This window comes from Rattus norvegicus, chromosome 13 (assembly GCF_036323735.1).
Source record: "Rattus norvegicus strain BN/NHsdMcwi chromosome 13, GRCr8, whole genome shotgun sequence".
Taxonomy (NCBI): Eukaryota; Metazoa; Chordata; class Mammalia; order Rodentia; family Muridae; genus Rattus; species Rattus norvegicus.
The window spans coordinates 101,438,292-101,457,715 of NC_086031.1; the positions used below are offsets into that span (position 1 = coordinate 101,438,292).

A 19,424-nucleotide genomic window follows, 5' to 3' on the forward strand; every position below is an offset into this window, starting at 1 on the left:
ATACACCTGTTTATGTCTGTCAGTAAGTGTATAAGGGGAAAAGAAAAAAATGGTTTGTATTTGAAATGGTTCTTGTAACATGGTTGTTTACTTCATGAGCATTGAAAATCAGGGCTTTAAATACGGTGAGTAATAGACCTGGATTAGAGAAGTTTTAAGGGGAATTTGATTCAAATATTTCAGTGTCAAACAAGTCCTGAGAATAAACCCGCATGTTGTAGCTTCCCATATACTTGGAATTGCACTGAGTTTGAAGAGCTGCCATACTCCGCCTCTTTGTCAGATTTACTTACCCAGCCATGGTGGAAGAAGGGACCTTCACTCAGATGCAGAATTATTCAGAAATGACAGCAATGTAGAAGTGGGGTGCAGGTCTGTATTGTAGTGAACACGCGGTGTTATACCCCACAGTCTAAGACACTCACCAAAGGAACCTAGCATGTTTCTGTTTCCGTAAGGAGGGACTTACACTCAGCGAAATTGGAATCAATAAAAGTATGAATGGTTTTTAAGAGAAAACTCTTGTAAGCTCTGGGCATGCCTGGTTAAATTTCATTCAGTTACTATTTTGTAAGCATATGATATTAGCAAGGATGCACTTGCTGAGGGAAATAGTCTTCAGTAAATCAGGTGCGGTCCCCACTGCCTTCGTGGCATATAGTCTGTGTAGAAAGTAACCATAGCTTAAAGTAGAAGACACCTTTTTTCTAAAGAATGAGTACTTATTTCTGTAGTGGAACCCAAAAGGCCATGTCAGGGAGGTGGCAGGTCAGTTGATTCCAGTAGATTTTCACTAGTAAGCAATTTAACAAGATTCAGTTATGTTTGTTTTCACACGGTACTCCTAACAGACTCAACAAAGATCTTGTTCCATTTTTCACAAGTGTCTGCTGACATTCAAACAGTATGTCCGTGTGCAGATAAGAGTGGCTGCCCCATTTCCCTTTGCGTTTTGACTTATTCACAAGTGCACTTCAGACGGCAACATGACTGACTCCTGAGTGGGCTTAGTCACAGCTGAGCTCAGTCTGAAGCCAGAGTGTCACAGCCCAGTCATGCATGGAAACTACAAAGGAGGCTTTAGAGAATGTGGCCTGTCTCACTCTGCATTTCGGTTAGCATCTAATAATTGAAGATTTGATAATTATTAAATACATTGAATCCACTGAGTTGACATAATAGTTGGAGAAATACTTTTTTTGAAATTCCTGTTTTGTTGCAATGTTGAGGGCACAGCCTCCCAGAGGTTTGATTTCAACGACAGCAGCTTGTTGGGTTCTGAGATTTAGACATGGCCGTCGGCCTGGAGTAGTTTCCCACAGTTAACTGACAGATCCTTCTAATCTGAAAACAACTGAAGGCCGCCATCAAGGTAAGTGTACAATGACAGACGTGCCACACTGATGTAGATATGGAGGGAAAGAATCTGAAGGGGAGTGGGCTCAGAACACTTAAGAGAAGAGGAAAATGGGGGCTGGGGATTTAGCTCAGTGGTAGAGTGCTTTCCTAGCAACCACAAGGTCCTGGGTTCAGTCCCCAGCTCCGAAAAAATAAAAAAAGAGAGAAGAGGAAAATGGCCTTCATGTCCCTGAGAGAACTGTGAGTGAGAAAGAACCAGCTCTCCAAGATGACGGGATTAGGCAGGAAACAGGGAGGGCAGTTTGGGGAGTGAATGGACTGTTTGTGCTCTGAGGTTAACACTAACACAGCCTCGGTGACTGACTGGCAGGGGTTCTGGAGGAACCAGCAGGTGTGGAGCGCTCACTTCCATCCCTCTCGGTGCGGCTAGCTCTTCCCTCCAGATGGGAGTCTGTTCACCAGCAACCTCCCAGACCCTTCAGTGAGTGCCTACCCTGCTACAGTAGCTGTTTCCAGTGTCGCACAAGTGCTTTTCCAGATTGTGGATGGCACACACGAGGCATGACACCATGCAGATAGCTCCAGTTGTCACAGGTGTCCGTCCCCAAGCCAGGCTTCCTACAGCCCGACTACACCAAAGCAGAAAGTATGGCATGGCTATGGCATGGAGTCAGGACCAGGAGAAAACCCATGGCAGGGGGGACTGCAGGCCCCAGGACTTATAAGCTTTTAAGTCTGAGATAAAAATGGGTGTTTTGTTCTAAGGTGCTATAATATAGGTAGAGCAAACAGAACCTAATGCTAAAGAAGAAACAATCTTTTCTGTTGACCAGGAGACAACAACATAATTGTTATTTAAAACAATGTTATTCTTTCCTTATAGCGTATGAATAGAGCCATGTATGTGTGTGATAGTTACTGTGTCACATGCTTGTGCCTTAGGAGCAGCTCACAGAGCTGCCTCCAGGGGGACTGAGCAGCAGCATGCTTCATTGTCCGTTATGTGTGTGAACCTGGATGAATTATGTTTGCCTTCTCTGTACCGGAGGCTTCTTACCTGCAAAGTGGCATGGTAGTGTAGGAGAAGCAGTGTCACTGCGCATGCGATCTGCGCCACATATTTTACATGGGAATATCTAAAATCATCCCCCGAAATATGTAAAGTCCATACTAGTTGAGTCAATTTCTGAATATATGGAAAAGAAGCCAAAGAGAAGTGACACGGTGTGCTAAAGATGTGTGAGCGTTCTCTGCCAGCACTGACAAACATGGCCGCCACCGGAGTCTTCTTCACAGATAGAGCAGGCAATCTGAGATGGGAGCTAAACAGGGACAGGCCGATAGACCCATGGTAACCGAAGTGACTTAGCAGTCACAGCTTAGCTGCCTGATAGAGATTTGCCCTCTGCCCCAACAACCTGCTCTATTGGCGCCTACTTTTCCATGTGTGCATCCTATGTCTTCTTAGGGGCTTGGTGCAAAAGCAGCCAGTAATAAAAAGAAGAAATCCCCATAGCTCAGTGGTAGAGCGCTTACCTAGGAAGCGCAAAGCCCTGGGTTCGGTCCCCAGCTCAAAAAAGAAGAAGAAGAAATCCCCACAAAATGCCAGCACACAGAACCAGTCACCAGTGTGTCCCTCCACAGTTCTTGGAAGCTTTGCCCTGCACACGTGTGGGTTTCCTCGTTTTTGTGCATTCGTTTCGGGTCTGTTGAAGAGAAGTGGGTGGTGCTCTCAAGAGTAAAGCAGTGGCTGTTGGAGTCCGTATGTGCCGATACCTGGAGGATGCCTTGGCCAAACTCTTACACTTTATTGTCCATCTATTGTACTAGAAAGGGACCCTGTATGTATGAGGTATTTAAAGCTTTAGGAGAATCAGAATGACCTGGAGTCACCGTGTAGTTGTATGTATGAGATATTTGAAGTGTTATGGAAAGATCATTTCTTGAGACAGCCTCACTGTAGCTCACAATGACCTGGAGTCACCGTGAAGTTAGCCTTTAACGTATGTCAGTGTGCGCTTGCCTCAGTCTCCTGAGTGCTGAGCGTATGTGGGCTTCCATGCATAGCTAGATGCTTAGATGGCCAGTTTCAGTCCCCTGCTTCAGGAAATCTCTCTATTAACGGATCAAAAGGAGGTATTATCTGCCCTGGAGGGGAGAAGAGCTGTTGCTGGGAAGCGTTTGCATGGTCTTCAACTTGGTTCTGAAGGCGCGCGGCCATGGTGAGCACAGTAAGCTGGATCCCACTAATCAGACAGACTTGTCAGTAGCAGCTGAGAGCGCTGTGTGCTGGCAGGGAGCACCCATGTCCAGGGACAGAGCTCTGGACACAGAATGCAGGGTTAATAGATGTGGGTTGCTGAGTTTCCCATGGGAGAGTCTGCCACAGGAATCCTAGAAAGAGCTCCTGTGGCAAGCTGTGGTGTTGGTCCTGAATGTGAACGCCTGGGAAGGTGCAGGCAGTGGCCTGTTTCTGAAGGAACTAAGATGTGGGAAGAGCCCTGTCACTGTGGCCAGGCATCTACTTCAGGAAACTGACCTAAAATGCAACACATTCAAGGAGGCTTGATGTAGGATGAAGCAGAATGGGAAGCCAGGTGATAAAGTTTGACAGAGAGAAGGCATCAGAGCCAAGACTAACAATTCCAAATGGAGACTCGCTGTCCGCGTCCTGGGAGAGTTGACACAGAAGAGGCTCAGCAGACCCAAGGGCTTGCACACCATCACGAGGACAAGAATTCGATCTCTTCAGCGCCCACATATAAACCAGGTCTATAATCCTAGCTCTTGGGAGGTAGAGACAGGAGATCCCTAAAGCAAGCTGCCTCGCTGGGCTGAGTTGGCAACCTGTGTGAGCCTGACTTAGTGCAGAACATTTGAGGGAGACACCAACCTCTGAACTAAGCATGCATGTGCATGACCATGCATACAGCACACATGCACAAGTATGCACGCATGTATACATGGGGAGGAGAAGGGAGGGTGGTGAGGACAACAGGGTACTTTAAATGAAGACACTGAGAAACAAGGATTTGAGTCCTTGTCCTAAAGTTTTGCTTGAAAGTTCCTCAGACTTGTGTGTATGGGGCCAGAAGGAGCAGAGCCGATCCCACCCCAGCCTGTTCAGTGTAATCTGTGGAGACATACTGACAGGGGGAGAGAAGGCCATGTGAGTCTAGAGAGGGATGGTCACACGGGTTTGCGGTTCGCAGTGCTGTCCATCCCTCTGCCACCCGGGCACTCCTCCAGTGACACCATAGACCCTGCTCACTTCTGTGCAGCTGATGCCCTGTCCAGGCAGATATTGTCCCAGCTGACAGTAAGCGTTCTTGCCAAATGCTAGGGCCATGGTCACATCTGCTTGTCTTCTCTCTGTAACTTGTCCCAGGCCTTGGGAACACATTGTATCCAGGGGGCAGCTTTTGCAAGGCCTAATGCTCAGAAAAGCCTCTCTTTGTAAATGCATGCATGGAAGAGACAAGTTCCTGTTGTCTTGCCTGTAGTATTATTGTGTTTGACATGGCCTGCCTCGGTGCTGTCAGCCCCTGTCAAAGCCACGCTTCTCTCGGGCAAGGAGCTTCTCCGTGGGGTTTGTCATCATAGGCCTGTTTGGACTAGTTGTTGTTGTTGTTGTTGTTGTTGTTGTTGTTGTTGTTGTTGTTGATGATGATGATGATGATGATGATGATGATGACGACGACGACGACGACGACAATGTTTTCCTCCCTCCAGATGATAAGATGCTCAGTTTCCTACAGTCAGACCATCTGAAAGGCTGGCTCGCAGTAAGCAATAGGGATAAGTCAGAGGCAGTTTATTGAAACAGCAAAACAAAAGTGAGGGCCCCAGGACTCTGGTTTTCCTCAACAGGGAAATCCAAGCAGACTTGTTCCTCTGTCTGCGTAGATGGCTGCAGAGTCTAGACTGCAGCCCATCATGCCTGGCTCCCAGTGCTGACCTGAGGGTGCTGAGCAAAACCGTGAGCTGAGCCGCCAGCCTTCCTCTCCTCTCATCCAGTGTGTGCAGCTAGCACAGATGCACTGCTTTGTCACTGGCAGGTCTCAGACAGGCCTTACCGAAGGAGAATGCAGCTTTTAACTTTGGATATTCATAGAATGTTGTATTGTCTTTAAAATGCCCCAGTGCCTTCCCCTCCTCCAAAAGGAGCTAGCTGGCAGCCCTGTGCTGTGCAGAACTCGAGCAGACTAAAGACGCAAGGCTGCCTTTGAGACAGTCATTGATTTTTAAATTAAAATCATAACTGCTGTGTTTTACATTAACCGTGACACCTGAATAACAGACCAAGTTGTTTGTAGCTGCTCCACCACCCATGTCTAGAGTGAGGTGGAAGTGGGGCCTGCCTGGGGCCAGCCTGTGCTCCTGCTGATTAGCAGCCCAAATTTCCCCACATGCGGGGCACTCGCTTCCTGATGGACTTCTTCCTTCTGGCTCAGGTCTCAGGTTGCTCCGCCTGTTGCCTCTGACTGTGGTCTCCGCTAGTTCTTTCCCCCAGTGAGTACCTGTACTGGGTGAGCAGGACTGTTGAATAAAGATGGTGCTGTGTTCTCTGTAGAGATCCTCGGAAGTTTTAGAAGAGGGAAGTATTCTTGAAGTCTGTCTCCCACAATCTTTAAAGTGGGCCTTGCTAATAAATTTTAATAGTGTGAAAACTGAAGTTCAGTGCTTGGGGTATAAACAGCTCTTTCGAGAACAGTGTTGGGTAGAAGAAGCCCGCAGTGCTAGCAGTCAGGGTACATGGCTCAGGGCTAAAGTGACTGCTGGGTGAATGTGGTTAAAGAACCAAGTTCACATTCCTAACACCAGGCAGGAAGTCAAGAGTAAATGGAGAGGGATACGGACACCAGACATTGACTGCTGGTTCCTCCCACACGTACAGGCACACACACACACACAGACACACACACACACACACTCACACTCACACACGTACACACACACACACACACACACACACACACACTAAAATAAAACCAATTTCCACCATTTTCTTGTTTGCAGACTGGTCTGTCTGTCTGTCTTTTTTTCTTTCTTCCTTTCTTTTTTTCTTTCTTTCTTTCTTAGGCATTCCTGTACTGTAGCTGAGTTTTGTTGGTGTAGGCTCTAGAGACCTGAGCCTAAGTTTTGGCAAAGAGATGCCAGTGGAATGAAATGTGTGAAGGCAGAACCGGGAGAGTAGCTCAGTCAGTAAAGCAGTTTAGTGCATAAGGACATGGGTTTAACCATCCAGACAAAGCAGTGGGGCCTGGCCCACGCGTGTGATCCCGGTGCTATGGAGGCTGAGACACTTGTGGGTCCCAGTCTGCATCAGTGGTCTCCAGGCCAGCAACAAAAGACCTCACTTCAAAAGAGACAACAAATACATGCCTAGGAACTTCACCTGAGGTGGATTTTGAGCCTCTGTACGTGGACACACATACATGGGCACACATACATGTACACACATGCATGGCACACCTGGCACATATACATGTGCACACATACACACACATGTGCACACATACATGGGCATACATATATGTGCACACATGCTTACACAAGTGATAAAAGAAAGGTAAACTCATGACTGGAGAAAATAGGAAATTGAAGTGTTGGAATTTATCAGATTTATTAATGGGGATAACAGCTGTTATTGGGATTGCGGAGGAAGAGCCAGACAAGCACAACTGGAAGAGCTCCAGTTTGCCTTTCTGTAGACAGGAGCTGTTCCTTGCTCCTTCCATTGAGAAAGAAATCTTACAGGGGTGTATGTGTGTGTGTGTGTGTGTGTGTGTGTGTGTGTGTGTGTGTGTGTGTGTGTGCATGTGTGTGTGTGCGTGTGTGTGTGTGTGCATGTGTGTGCATGTGTAATAGAACTGTCTTGCCACCACCACTGCTAATTATTTTGTTGATTTTCCTGTTTGACTTTTAATTACTCTTGTGGTAAGTGCAGACTGCCCTTTTCTTCCTGTCTCCACCTCTCCCTCCCTGTTCTGGGCATTCTTGCCACCTGTATAAAAACATATGCTGAGTTCATATGTGCATACTAGCAAATGCTTGCTGAATTAATTTGGTACAAAAAGTAAAGGTCTCTGTGGTTTTCTTATAATGATTAAAATGTTTATATGGTTTATAAAAATGACCATAATCATTTATTTATCTTGAGAGCATGAGGCAATATTTCCCTCTTCCAATCCAATAAATATGTTATAGTTTTGTGTGACAAGAACCATTTAGGAGCAAAGCAAAATTATGTGTTAGCTCAGTGATTTTTACACAGGAACTTAGTCTGTAAAAGTGGACCAAGCGCAGGAGGGAAACGCAGAGATCCTGCTGCTCTGGGGTACACTGCCCCATGCTCTTGGTCTCTGCCTGCTGTCTTCCGGAACTCACTCACTGGAACTGCATGCACATGGGAGTATTTGTTCAGCTGTGTGCCACTGCTCAGCAGACTTTTCCGTTGTGCTTAAACATAAGCATATGGATATAGTATGAATGTATACCACTGACTCTGTATCACCTCTTACATTTCTGAAATATCGGGCTATTTTCAATTTGGATTCTTTAAAACCTCGTGTACTTTAAGTAAATACTTTGCCTTGTTTCTCCTCCTTGGTTTGGTCCTCAGGCCCTACCCCAACCTTGTATCTGGGGCCATGGTCCTGGGAATGAGCGCAGAAACCTTCTGTGGCTTGTACAGTCTGAAGATTTTCTTTCTTTGATTTTACCCTTGTAAGTTCTAGTTGTGCCACTGTTTCTATAAAACCTTTTTAATGTAGAGGACTAAAGTTAGGCAAAATTAGGCAATTTTAACTGGTTCCTAAATTAACAAGGCTCCCTCGAGTCCTTGTGTATCATGTCTCTACATATCTGTAACCTGGCTCATGCGAGGATATTCAAGAGCAGCAGGCAGGCATATATGCATTCACCGTGTTCCCTCCAGACAAGTAAATAATTAAACATTCTAATTGTGTGAGTTATAAGACAGCATCGCCATTCCCTTCCGTCCACTTAAAATGTTTTAAAAGAATTCACTGCTGCATAATATCCTAAAAGAAATTGATCATACTTTTCCTGTAATAAATGTCGTTCTGACAGTAAAGCATTAGCAACCAATTGATAACCTAGCAACAATATTGTGATCTCTTTAGATAATTAATCTTCGCTATTTTCCTGTCAGAAGCAACAGTGCTTGATTTTATGTTGAGCCAGAAAGATTGCCAGTTTTGAAAATTAAAAAGCATTCCTTTTATATTATTCATCCCAGTAACAATTTATGATGGTGCATTTAGCTGCTGAACGCTTGTCAACAAACGTAATTATGTTTCGATATAAACAAGATTGGTGGTTTTACTATGCAGCTCCGTCTTTGGTGAGAATGTTTTCATTTAGGTTCAGATTATACGAGCTGTGTATTTGTATGTCATTTCCCCCTCCTTTGTTAATAGTCTTTATTTCTTCTGATAATTACTTGTAGGCAAACAAGCATGCATTTAGGATCCTTGTGCACAGGAGACATCAAAAGGAGAAGAAAAGCTGCCCCATTGCCTGGACCTGGACCCACTACAACAGGTAAAACAGAACGGGTTGGAGTGGGGCACAAATGGCCCGCGCATAAATCACCACAAATAAAACACAGGCGACCGTAATCACCCTCCTGCAAGAGACGCATGGCTGCCAGAAGCTAAGGCAGGGCCTCTGCCTTTACATTAGGACGCGTAGCCCCCTCACCGTGGACCTGGCAAGTAGCTAATCCGTGAGACGCATGCTGGGCCCCCTCAGCTGGGCGTCAGATGGGTGGGCCGCGCAGATAGAGAAACCTCCACGGCTGCGTCTTGGGCTTGGAGAACTTCACGGACTTGCAGGAGAGACAGGGCCTAAACAGATGAGAGGACAACAGCTCCCTACCAAGTCTGTGTGATTACTGGGTCTGAGTGGGGGACAAGGTGGTCACCCTGTGACTGCTAAAGGCAACTTTTCCCCTGGTAATGCCCTTAGCATCCTGAGTGTGCACCTACTCTGAGGACATGTGAAGACCTCCTTTGGCTCTTGTCCCTACCTTCCTATCTTCCTTCCTTCCTACCTACCATCTCTTCCTTCCTGAGATAACCTGCCTACCCTTCCGGTCAGAAGCTACGGTTGGAGTATGATGCATGGTGTTGATAGAGCTCAGTGCTGTACATGTGGGCTCAGCAGCCATGTTCTGATTAGAATCTTCCCACATACAATGTGAGTGAGCTTACAGGATATTGTGAAAATATTTGTCCTTTTTTTTTTCATTAAGAGATATTGCCTGGGTATCTCTGGAAAAGGTCAGAGACAAAGCTAAAGAGGCCATCTGGCCCAAATGCCACCTAATTATCAAAAGGATCATGTCCCAAAAGAAGGACCACTAGGAAGGAGTAGGCAGTGTGAAGGGGCAGTAATAGGAGAGCAGGTCCCATCAAAACGCATCGTATGCAGTTATAAAGATGTCACAGCAAAACCCATTATTTTATATAATTAACACACTAATATAAAATGAATGAAAAAAGAGACCGCTCTTGCATATACTGACGTCAACCCTATTATGTGTCTGAAATTTATAGAAGATGCGTCCAGCTGGTTACCGTGGGGGAATATGGAATGCTTGTGAAGTCAAAAGCAGCCACATTTTAGTCTAATATATGTGGTAAGTTCTGTCTCCTGAGGCCAGGACGGAATTCCTCAACAGGAAGCCACAGAAGGACAAGTCCTAGGATACTGCTAATGTCCTGTGTGGTCACAGTGACAAAGCAGAAGCACCCTGCACATAGCACTGTATGGAGTGAGGAAGGGTCACACAGTTCTTACCTGTACAGGAGGGTTCTTTCCTCAGAGCTCAGGACATCAAGGAGACATTCATGCAGAAGTTAGACGTAAACCTTAACTATAGCCAAAACCGTCTTTTGTCAAAAATGTGTGCCACAATATTCCAGACACTCTACTTCAGGCCTGTTGAGAGGCTTTTAGGAGTTGAGATTTTCATTTTACTACTAGATTTTAGCTCATGGAGTAACGTTCGTAGTTATTTAGGGGGGGGTGTGTGTGCGTGTGTGTGCGCGTGTGTGTGTGCGTGTGTGCGTGTGTGTGTTGTTGTTGTTGTTGTTGTTTTGGTTCTTTAGTTACTCAGAATGCTATGTCACTGACTTTAGGTGTACTTGTCAAGCCTGCGTGCAGCAGTCCTCTCAAGGGGGAACAAATGGTGTCAGCTGGGGAAGTTGTCCCACACTGATGGCACAGCTGAGTGAAGCTGCTTATCTACAGCTAGACACTGCCAAGAGCGCTAGCAACTCCAGAGCTCTGTGGGGGCAGAGACAAGGCTCAGATCAGTCACTAGGACTTGCCTAGCCCCAGTCTCACTCCAGCTTCAAAGACACATGGGGTCTCATGGGAATATACAGCAAAAGCGGACACCTAATGTCCTCCTCTGGGCTGTGTGCATGTGTACCCACACATAAATGTGTCCCACACACACAGGTATGTTTTCACTGTGTTCACAGGTCCTTGCAGACCTTCCAAAAGACACGCTTCCCTGAGATACACTCTTGTGTTTCTTTCTTTTAGTCAGCACTGAATGTAAGTGATGGAACTTGTAAAAACGAACAAAGAAGACCGTGTTCTCATGGAAAGTAGGGAGCAGACTGACGGTATGGCGGCGGATGTTGTTTGTATCCTCTCTGAGCTGCAAGTGTACGACTCGGAACTTAGTTTCCCTTCCCACATGGCTCGGTGTCAGTTGACGGCTCTCGGCACGAGCACTGGAGTAATGCACTCATGATAGGGAATGTCTGTAAGACACTCAGCCCGTCAGAACCCAAACCCCACATCTGACTGTGCTGCTGCCAAAGTGGGGCCACCCTGCAGTCCTCAGCGCTAGAGTGCTGAGCAGAATTCAGTCAAGAAGGACGCACCAACCAGCAGTGCTGTTGGGTGTCCATTTATTAATTGTGACAGGAACACCAAATTCATGTCAGTGCCTTAGCTTATTTACTGCTCCCTCCCCCTTGTGTTGTGTATTGACAACTAAATCGAATATTGATATGGTTAGGTATTGACTTTTTTAATGTATGGCTTGTTCTCTGCCACCTTCAAAGTCACATACCAAAGCCAGTGTGTGTCTCCAGCAAAGGCCGTGGATTCCCTGTTATCTAAAGCAAGAGTCTCGCAGCAGGGGCATTTACAGTCTGAGAAAAGCCATCAGTAAAGGCCAGGGAAGTAGTGAGCAGCAGAGGGAAGAGGGGTCGCTCGTCTGCAGGCCAGCACTTCCGCTCTGGGTGTCACCGTCCGTAGGAGTCAGAACTTGTGAAGGTTTGGCGGTAAACGTGGTAAACGTGTGTTGATGTGGTTGCAACCCCAGCTCAGCGTCCTGCCCTCCACCGCACTGAGTTTAGCGCTATTTGCGGTTTCTGGTGTCCGAGCTGTTCAGTTTGTTACAACCTAAACCTCGTACAGGAAAGCACTCCTCCAAACACGGTGAGACGACTATGTCTTACATTCACGGTTTATCATTTAAGAAAAAGAAACTAGTTAGACATTATATTTCCATGTAAATTTAAATCATAATTTTCATTGTATAAAATGTAAATGCAGGACTGGGGAGCAGACTCTGTGAGCAAGGGAGTGCTGAGGATTGGCAAGGCTGTGGGTTCCATCCCCAGTCAAAGAACACAGTAAAACAAGAGGAAAATAAAGGACATTTATGGATATGTGCATTGATTAGATTGACTTTATTTACATGGAAACTATGTGTGCTTGTACAGGTGAAATAAGTGATGTTTTTGACAAGCAGTAGCCATGCCTCCTGTCCTCACCTCTGATCCCTAAGGCAGATGCTGGGGACTTAGTTACTACCCACAGTTCTGTTTGCATTGCTAATACTACCAGCCCTGAGCCTGCTGGCCAGCAAAGGGGTTGGACAGAATATGGAGGACTAATAACTATCTGCCTTCTGAGCAGGGCAGGGATGGCTGGAGCTTGCAGTTGTGTGGGAAGCTGCTCTTCACCTCCCCTTCCACTGGCTGGTGATCCGACATCAGTCCGATACTTTAGGAGCCAAATTACTCAACAGGCTGCCCGTCAGGCTCGCAGTCAGCTGGACAGATCAGTGACTGACAGAGGCCGATGCAGGATGGTTGTCTCTTGAGCCAATTACACAAGCTCTGCTGTGTGGAGGGTCTGAGGGGAGAGACAGGCTCTCCTGCAATGGACTCAGGGGACCCAGCAGACAGGCTAGAACCTGGAACAAGAACTAAATCAGGCTGCGTTCGCCACAGTCCCAAGCAGAGAGAGAATAGATCCATGACAAATGAAGTGGCCTGGCCTTCCTTTTTGTCTTTTCCATTATTCCTTTATGGGAATGCACTGCACTTAGAAATTGGGTCCTTTGGGTTTTTTCTTCCAAATACAAGATACTGCTTTATTTGACTAGCCTTACTGAGTTAAAAAAATTAAACACTGTCGTAGTCGGGGTTTGTACTCCTGCACAGAACATCAGGACCAGGAAGCCAGTCGTGGAGGAAAGGGTTGTTCTATCCTCAGCTCACACTTCCACATTGCCGTTCACCAAAGGAAGTCAGGACAGGAAGCAGGAGCTCACAGGTCAGGAAGCAGGAGTTGATGCAGAGGCCATGGAGGGATGTTACCTAGTGGCTTGCTTCCCCTGGCTTGCTCAGCTTGCTCTCTTATAGAACCCAGGACCACCAACCCAGGGATGGCGCCACCCACAATGGGCTGGGTCCTCCCCCCTTGATCACCAATTGAGAAAATGCCTTACAGCTGGGTCTCAGGGAGGCCTTTCCTCAACTGAGGCTCCTTTCTCTGTGATAACTCCAGCTTGTGACGAGTTGACACACAAAGCCAGCCAGTGCAGACACCATTCTAAACTGAGAAAGAACAAGTTCTTGGCCACTTTATAAGAACAAGCCTCGTAGGCCTCTATGCTTCAGTACCAGCGATCTAAAGTCAGGGCAGCATCAAACCTCTGAGCCCAGCTCAGCTTACCCGCAGAGCCAGCGCACTGCACTCAGAGAGAAGCCAGAGTTGTGTGTGCACACAGTGTGCACACAGTGTCGCCTGACACCTACCTGCTCAGCAGCTCCCACAGGCTCAGGGTGGTCACTGCTTGAAATAAAGACCTAAGTTTTTTAAGACTTTGACTTTATATTTTTTGTTCGTTTTTCATTTCATTCATTCTGTCTTTCTCACAGTCTCATAAATGATGTCTTTGTGCAGCATCAAGTAGGAGGCCATATTAACCAGGAAACTTGGGGCAGCTATTGCCATTCAAGCTGCAGGCCATAGTGGGCCCTTCCTGTCACATGGTGCTTAGGGCGCGTTTCTTACCATCATGGGCATCGAACCCAAGGCCCTGCAATGCCTGACAAGCACTCTAACCCTGAGGGGCCTCCAGCCCTTTGGCATCTGATTCAGTTAGCCAAAAACTCATATGATTGCTGACTATTTTGGTAGCCTGATCCCTGCGGACTGGAGTGAGCTTCACAAGTGGTGAGCGATATTTCTCCTGTCCTGAAGCCCTGAAAATGGAGAATGCAGAACTGTTGACCACTCTGTAGTACGTAAGAGAGGATCGGTCATTTCACAGTGCGTGTGCAGCATTCTGCCTGGTGCTGCCAGGCAGTGAGATAAACCCACTCTGGTTCCCTGAATGCTGTACACTGACACTTCTTATTCCCTAGAAAATGTGCGCAGAAGGGCACATGCAAGTGTGTGTGCAGTTAAAGAACAGTGACAAACCTCACCCGTGCAAGCCCACCCACACCAGAACTAGGAGAGCTCTGTATCTGGAGCCTTTGGGCACTTGTTATTGTCACTGTCAGTGTTTGGGGACTCTCCTGTTGCCTTTAGAGGCTCTCTGGGGCCTAGGACAGAGTCCCAGCTCTTTGTGACGGTAGAAAGGTACAAACAGAGAAGTAGCTATCATCTTCCTCAGTCAGGTAGGAGAAACCTCCGTGGGGGAAGACTGTGACAGAGCTGAGGTAAGGAGGCCGTCTGACTCATGAGCCATGGAGAGTACTAAGTGGCCCACTTCAGCCTCTCTCCATACTCCAGAACAGAGACACCAGAGACACCCAGACTCGGACTGAGCTGGGCCACCACAGGCATCGTGTGGGTCTGTGCAGAGAGACCTTTGTCCCTCAGGTCTCAGGAAGGACCTCATGAGCTCTTTAGTGGTCTTCTGTGTTGTTCCTGTGTCACTTCTTCTATAGCCATGAAGACATGGGCCTGTAAGGAGAAGGTGGCAAACCGAATAAAAAGGAGAGGAGCCAACACTATATTCTGGGCTTGGGGAGATGTGCGTGAGGGCCTGAGTTCAGAATTCTAGCACCTGTGCTACAGCCTGGCTTATGACAGACAGGAATCCCGGGTCTAGCTGTCCTGGGGTCTACACAGCCACGAAGCTCCAGGATAAGTGAAAATGCCGGCTCGCAAAGTCAAATGGAGAATGCTAGAGGAAGACCATCCACGTGGCTCTGAGGCATACACACCTACGGAATTCAGGGTGTAACCAGTTATGTATTGGGTTTGTTTGGTTTGCTTTTATTACATTCAGGGTCTGAAGCAAATGTAAGCTCTTGCAGGATAATTGTATGTTTACTGCAGCCCATGTGGCAGCGGAAACCCACCCAGGTGTAGAGTGTTTCCTGGTTTGCTGGCTTTTTTCATATTCAAGCGCTTACCTGAGCCTGTGGCTTTGTGTGAGGCGGATAGTAGACTGTAGGAAGCTTGCGTGATGGGTGAGAAAAACACTGGGGCTTCTTCTCCTGGGCAGATCTTTACTTGTGCTTTGTCCTGTTCTCATTTCAGGAATTGTAGGTGAAAACGCCCAGCCAATCCTAGAGAGCAACATCGGGAACCGAATGCTTCAGAGTATGGGATGGACACCCGGGGCAGGCCTCGGGCGAGATGGCAGAGGGATCTCGGAGCCAGTTCAAGCCATTCAGAGGCCGAAAGGGTTAGGACTTGGATTTCCTCTACCAAAAAGCACTCCCACCAGCCCTGTCCCCGCATCGGGAAAGCCTGCCTGAGCAGAAAGGCAGAGAAGAGAACCAGTGACTTCTGTCGCCGTGCCCGTTACTATAACATGATCACAGAGCCCACTGGTGTGAAGATGACCTCAGCACCGCCGCCAGCCAGCTTCCAGACTGCAGAGTCCCACAGCGATAGAAATGGGTTCCATCACAGCCCACGGTGCTGAAGTACGAGCCGCAGCCTTTACGTCTCCTCAGTTTCCATCGGTTCCTAGACATGAGTAACAGTCAGGCTCTTATTTATTTTGATCCTAGAAGTCCGTTCTTTGTGCTGCCCGGCTCAGTGCAGCAGCAGTGCGTGCGTGCGTGCGTGCGTGCGTGCGTGCGTGCAGCCTGGAAACAGTTGAGCACACCCACTTGGTTGGAGAGGGTCACATTCTCATGTTGCCTACACTAAGTAGTTCTGCCTCCCTCTCCCCACGTGCAGGAGTCAGTCATTAGCTCAGTCATTAGCTCATCTGAGAAGGCTTGGTAAGCTCGCACTCCTTTGCTTTGGCTCTGATGACGCTTTTTTCAACAATGTAGCATAAATTCAGTGGAGAGACAGCAATCAGTGTTTCCCTCTGACATTTGACAAGAGCTAACTTCCTCATCGTCATCACCAGTGCTGTCAGCATCACTCCAGTGCAGAGTTTATACGTTTACCTCATTTAGGACATGAAGTCATTACTAAAAGAAAATGTATTTTTAAATTCATCCTGACTGAACTGTAAACCCTGTCCTCTAGATGTCTACCTCTTCCCAAAGGCTGGGGTTTAAGGATCAGCTCCAAGGTGGAGAAGAGTGGCTGGTTCAAGGCTTAGTCACTGAAGTAAATAAATTAAACTCTTGAGTCACTTTATTTGAAGATTTAAATAGCTTTGTCCAAAAACCGAGATGTCAGGCAATGGCCTAACCCACTTACCAAGAACAGGAGGAACTGCGGGGACCCATCATTCTCAGACCAAAACACTTACTTTAAAATTAAGTGAAACACTATGTTCCTTCCATTCCATTTCTAAGTCATTCTCTTCATAATGTCAGAAATTTTAAGTTGTTCTTTGTTCAGAAAAAAATGATTTATTATAATCTTCATTAAAAACCCCGGTACTCGTTATTACCAACCCTGGTCGCCTTTGCTTCAGAAAGTGCTGTGATCACCCACCCACACTCGTGTATCCTTAAAGCAGTAGGAACTTCAATTTTGTAAATTGAAAATTCTTTTTAAATATTTAAGGCAGTAGGAAAGGTTCCACAGGTTAACAGCCCTTTCCTATGTGGTCCTCTATAATAAATGGGGCCTCGGGAGTCCAGCACATGTCTGCATTTCTTCTACCCTGGCAAGTGGCCGTGGTAAGAATTGGGCCACCTAGGACACAGGTGGACAGCTGTGCCTCACGGACCACTCATGTTGGGGAGAGCATTGCTGCTGGGACAAGCTCGTCACTAGCAAACTGCCATTTTAAATAGCTGTCTTTTGCAGGGGAAGATGGAGGAGACTAGTCATGTGCTGGACCCCGGGTCTATTCCAAACGTGTCTGTCTTTGCATTTTATTTCTTGGTGGTCTTGTAAAACCCTAGGAGAGGACTTTTAAATAAAGACTCAATTTTGAGCCATCGAGAAACAGTTAGACCCCTGTACACTTAGCTCCAGGCTTCAGAGGAAGTGGCTACTGTGTCCTTGCCTTGTCCTAAAGGACACACAGGAGCAGCCCACGTGCTGAGTGGTGGGGCTCCATAACTGCTCTCTCTGAGCACTTCCCATCACTGCCCTCTAGACAGTGTGAACCCTTGGCTACGGTTTCTGCCACAAAGTCCTCATGAGCTGCTGTGACACCAGAGTTCTACTCTCACACAAAAAGACTCGACTCACAGGTAACCGTGGACACTTCCTATTCCACCAGTGTTTATCTGTTCACAGTGGATGACCAGCACTTACAGGAGAACCACCAGCCCCTAGCCCACCACCAGCTGCCCACGGGTACCCTTCAACATTCGAGTCCTTGTAAAGAGCAGCAAGAAGTGATGCTCGGGTCGACCTGACCACAGCCGAGAAATAAACACAAGTGAAACAGGAAACTTTGGTGTAAATCAATTGTCTGCTGGGGCATGAAGCCCACTGGTTTACATTTGATAGAGATTCAGTTCAGATCAGTTCATGATTTTAAATGTATCATTCATATGACCTTTAAATAGTCTAGAGATTTCCTCTGCTTCCTCATGAATGTACCCTGCCGTTGTGCAAGACAGGAAGACAGGGTCTCTTCCCATCCATGCCCTACGGTGGCCAAAGCATCTAAGCATGGCTGTCTTAGCAGCGTGACTCCACATTGTGTATCTTTGATGTCGACCAGATGCCGGCTGCCACCTCTCTTCCTCTTCTTCCCTAAATAAAATGAATAAGGCTGAATTCCCCTCGGATTCATTTCTTTTTGTTTTCATTTGATCCAGTGACTTTAAAAGTGCCCAGCCATGCTAGCACCCATCAGTATTCCCAGAAGTTGGGAAAATGAGGCAGGATTGCGGGGTGTCCAAGACCAACCTAGACTGTATAGTAGTTCCAGGACAGATGAGGGGATATAGTGATAGCTTGTCTCGAAAATAAATATCAATGGAAACCCATCGCTAAGTGCAACTTACCCATAAGTGGGGCACCATGTTTGATTGAACACAGTGGCTGTGGACTCCTGGTTACAGTGCTTATGCACAGGAAGAGTTGAGACATCAGGGTTAAATGTGCACATTTGGCTGTGTGTACACGCGGGAGCATTTACACACTGCAGGAGCATTTGCAGCTCACGTTTGTTTGCAGTGTACAGACAGGATTGCGAAGTTCAAATTAGTATTCAGCGCACTTCATTTCCAGCAGATGTTTCGTAAGCCAGTGATTGTTGAAGTACTTTTATAACCATTTTAACCTGTATTTTGTGTTTCAGAAAGAGAAATATTCTACATTGGTACTGTAAAGTGAGGTTGTTAGCAAGGAGTGCTTTGATGGTTTTTTTGTTTTTTGTTTTTTTGTAGAAAATGTATTGGTTCAGCAAAGACGTGAACGTGTAGAGCATCTCAAGAGCCGTATTTCCAATCCAGCTGTTGGTGTTTCTGTCTTAACCTTCTGTTAGTTCTCTTCCTGTCTGTCCTGTTTGGCGGTGGTTGGGATTGAATCTAAGGCCTTTTCCAGACAAGCACTATCCCCTAGGCCAGGCCTCCACACCTTCTCTCCTACCTTCAGAGTCATGGAAATATTTAAAGATTTTCTGGGTGTTTTCTTTGGTGGTGGAGTGCATGGGGCTCTGTGTTTGACCCACTGTAATGACTTACAGTTAACATTTAACAGTAGAGTTAATTGTTGGTAAGCTCTGGGAATTCCCAGTGTCTCAAAAAAAAAAAATTAAAGAAAAATTTGGCAATGTATCTGACTCACAAATTTATTCATAACTGATTGTGACCAGTTCGACCACACTTGCCTGTTTTTGTTTTCTCTGAAATTGGAATAGGCCAGCCTTCCATTCTCTCTCCCACAGTATCTTGTGACCAGTGCAGCAAGGCTCTTCCCCTCTCCTAACCTACTCAGGCACTTGGGATATTTTGTAATATCCATCAGACTATTGAGTTTACTTTGCTCGAAAAGACATTTCAGTTCTTGTGGCAAAAGCAAGTAGAGTTGTTAGTTACAGGAAGTAGGTTTTGGGCTTTTTCTTCAGCCCAGCAGGTACTGAATACTCACAGGCTAGCAGGCTTGTCGTAATACAAACTCAGCCAACAGGTGGGCCATGAAGGCCGAGCTGCTGCAAGGACTCCACACGTCTGACACCTCAGGGAGACTTGGGTCTGTCAGGTCACTGCCATTAGCTGCCAAGACCGTGACCCACTGTTGCCACCGAGAGTCCTCTCCATACATTAGTGTCATCACATGGTCTAAGTCACCCTCGGATTCTCAGCCCTCACCCCTGCAAAGTCACTGTTATCAGCCATCTACTCCTTCAAGTTAGGGGACTGAGGCGGGCCAGCAACAGAAAT

At 46.8% G+C, this 19,424-nt stretch overlaps 1 protein-coding gene and 1 long non-coding RNA gene across 12 annotated transcripts in view; one reads left to right on the forward strand and one right to left on the reverse strand.

The window, feature by feature from the left end:
• Gpatch2 (G patch domain containing 2) overlaps positions 1 to 18,818 on the forward strand; it is a 140,697-nt gene extending 121,879 nt beyond the window's left edge. For 6 of the 11 annotated variants that reach the window (NM_001401368.1, NM_001401369.1, XM_039090587.1 and 3 more), the window contains 2 exons: positions 8,834 to 8,928; positions 15,202 to 18,818. In NM_001401368.1, coding sequence (NP_001388297.1) covers positions 8,834 to 8,928; positions 15,202 to 15,422 — 316 coding nt within the window. In that variant the 3' untranslated portion in view covers positions 15,423 to 18,818. Of the gene's footprint in view, positions 1 to 8,833; positions 8,929 to 9,944; positions 10,028 to 10,941 lie in introns of those variants that run through there. The other 5 variants (XM_039090591.2, XM_063272186.1, XM_039090592.2 and 2 more) reach the window with 3 other exon arrangements.
• Positions 1,472 to 8,766, reverse strand: LOC134481542 (uncharacterized). The gene is made up of 2 exons (XR_010057135.1): positions 3,334 to 8,766; positions 1,472 to 3,242 (listed from the first exon to the last, which is right to left on the reverse strand). It is a non-coding gene; the product is annotated as an uncharacterized LOC134481542 (long non-coding RNA).
• Positions 18,819 to 19,424: the final 606 nt, after the last annotated feature.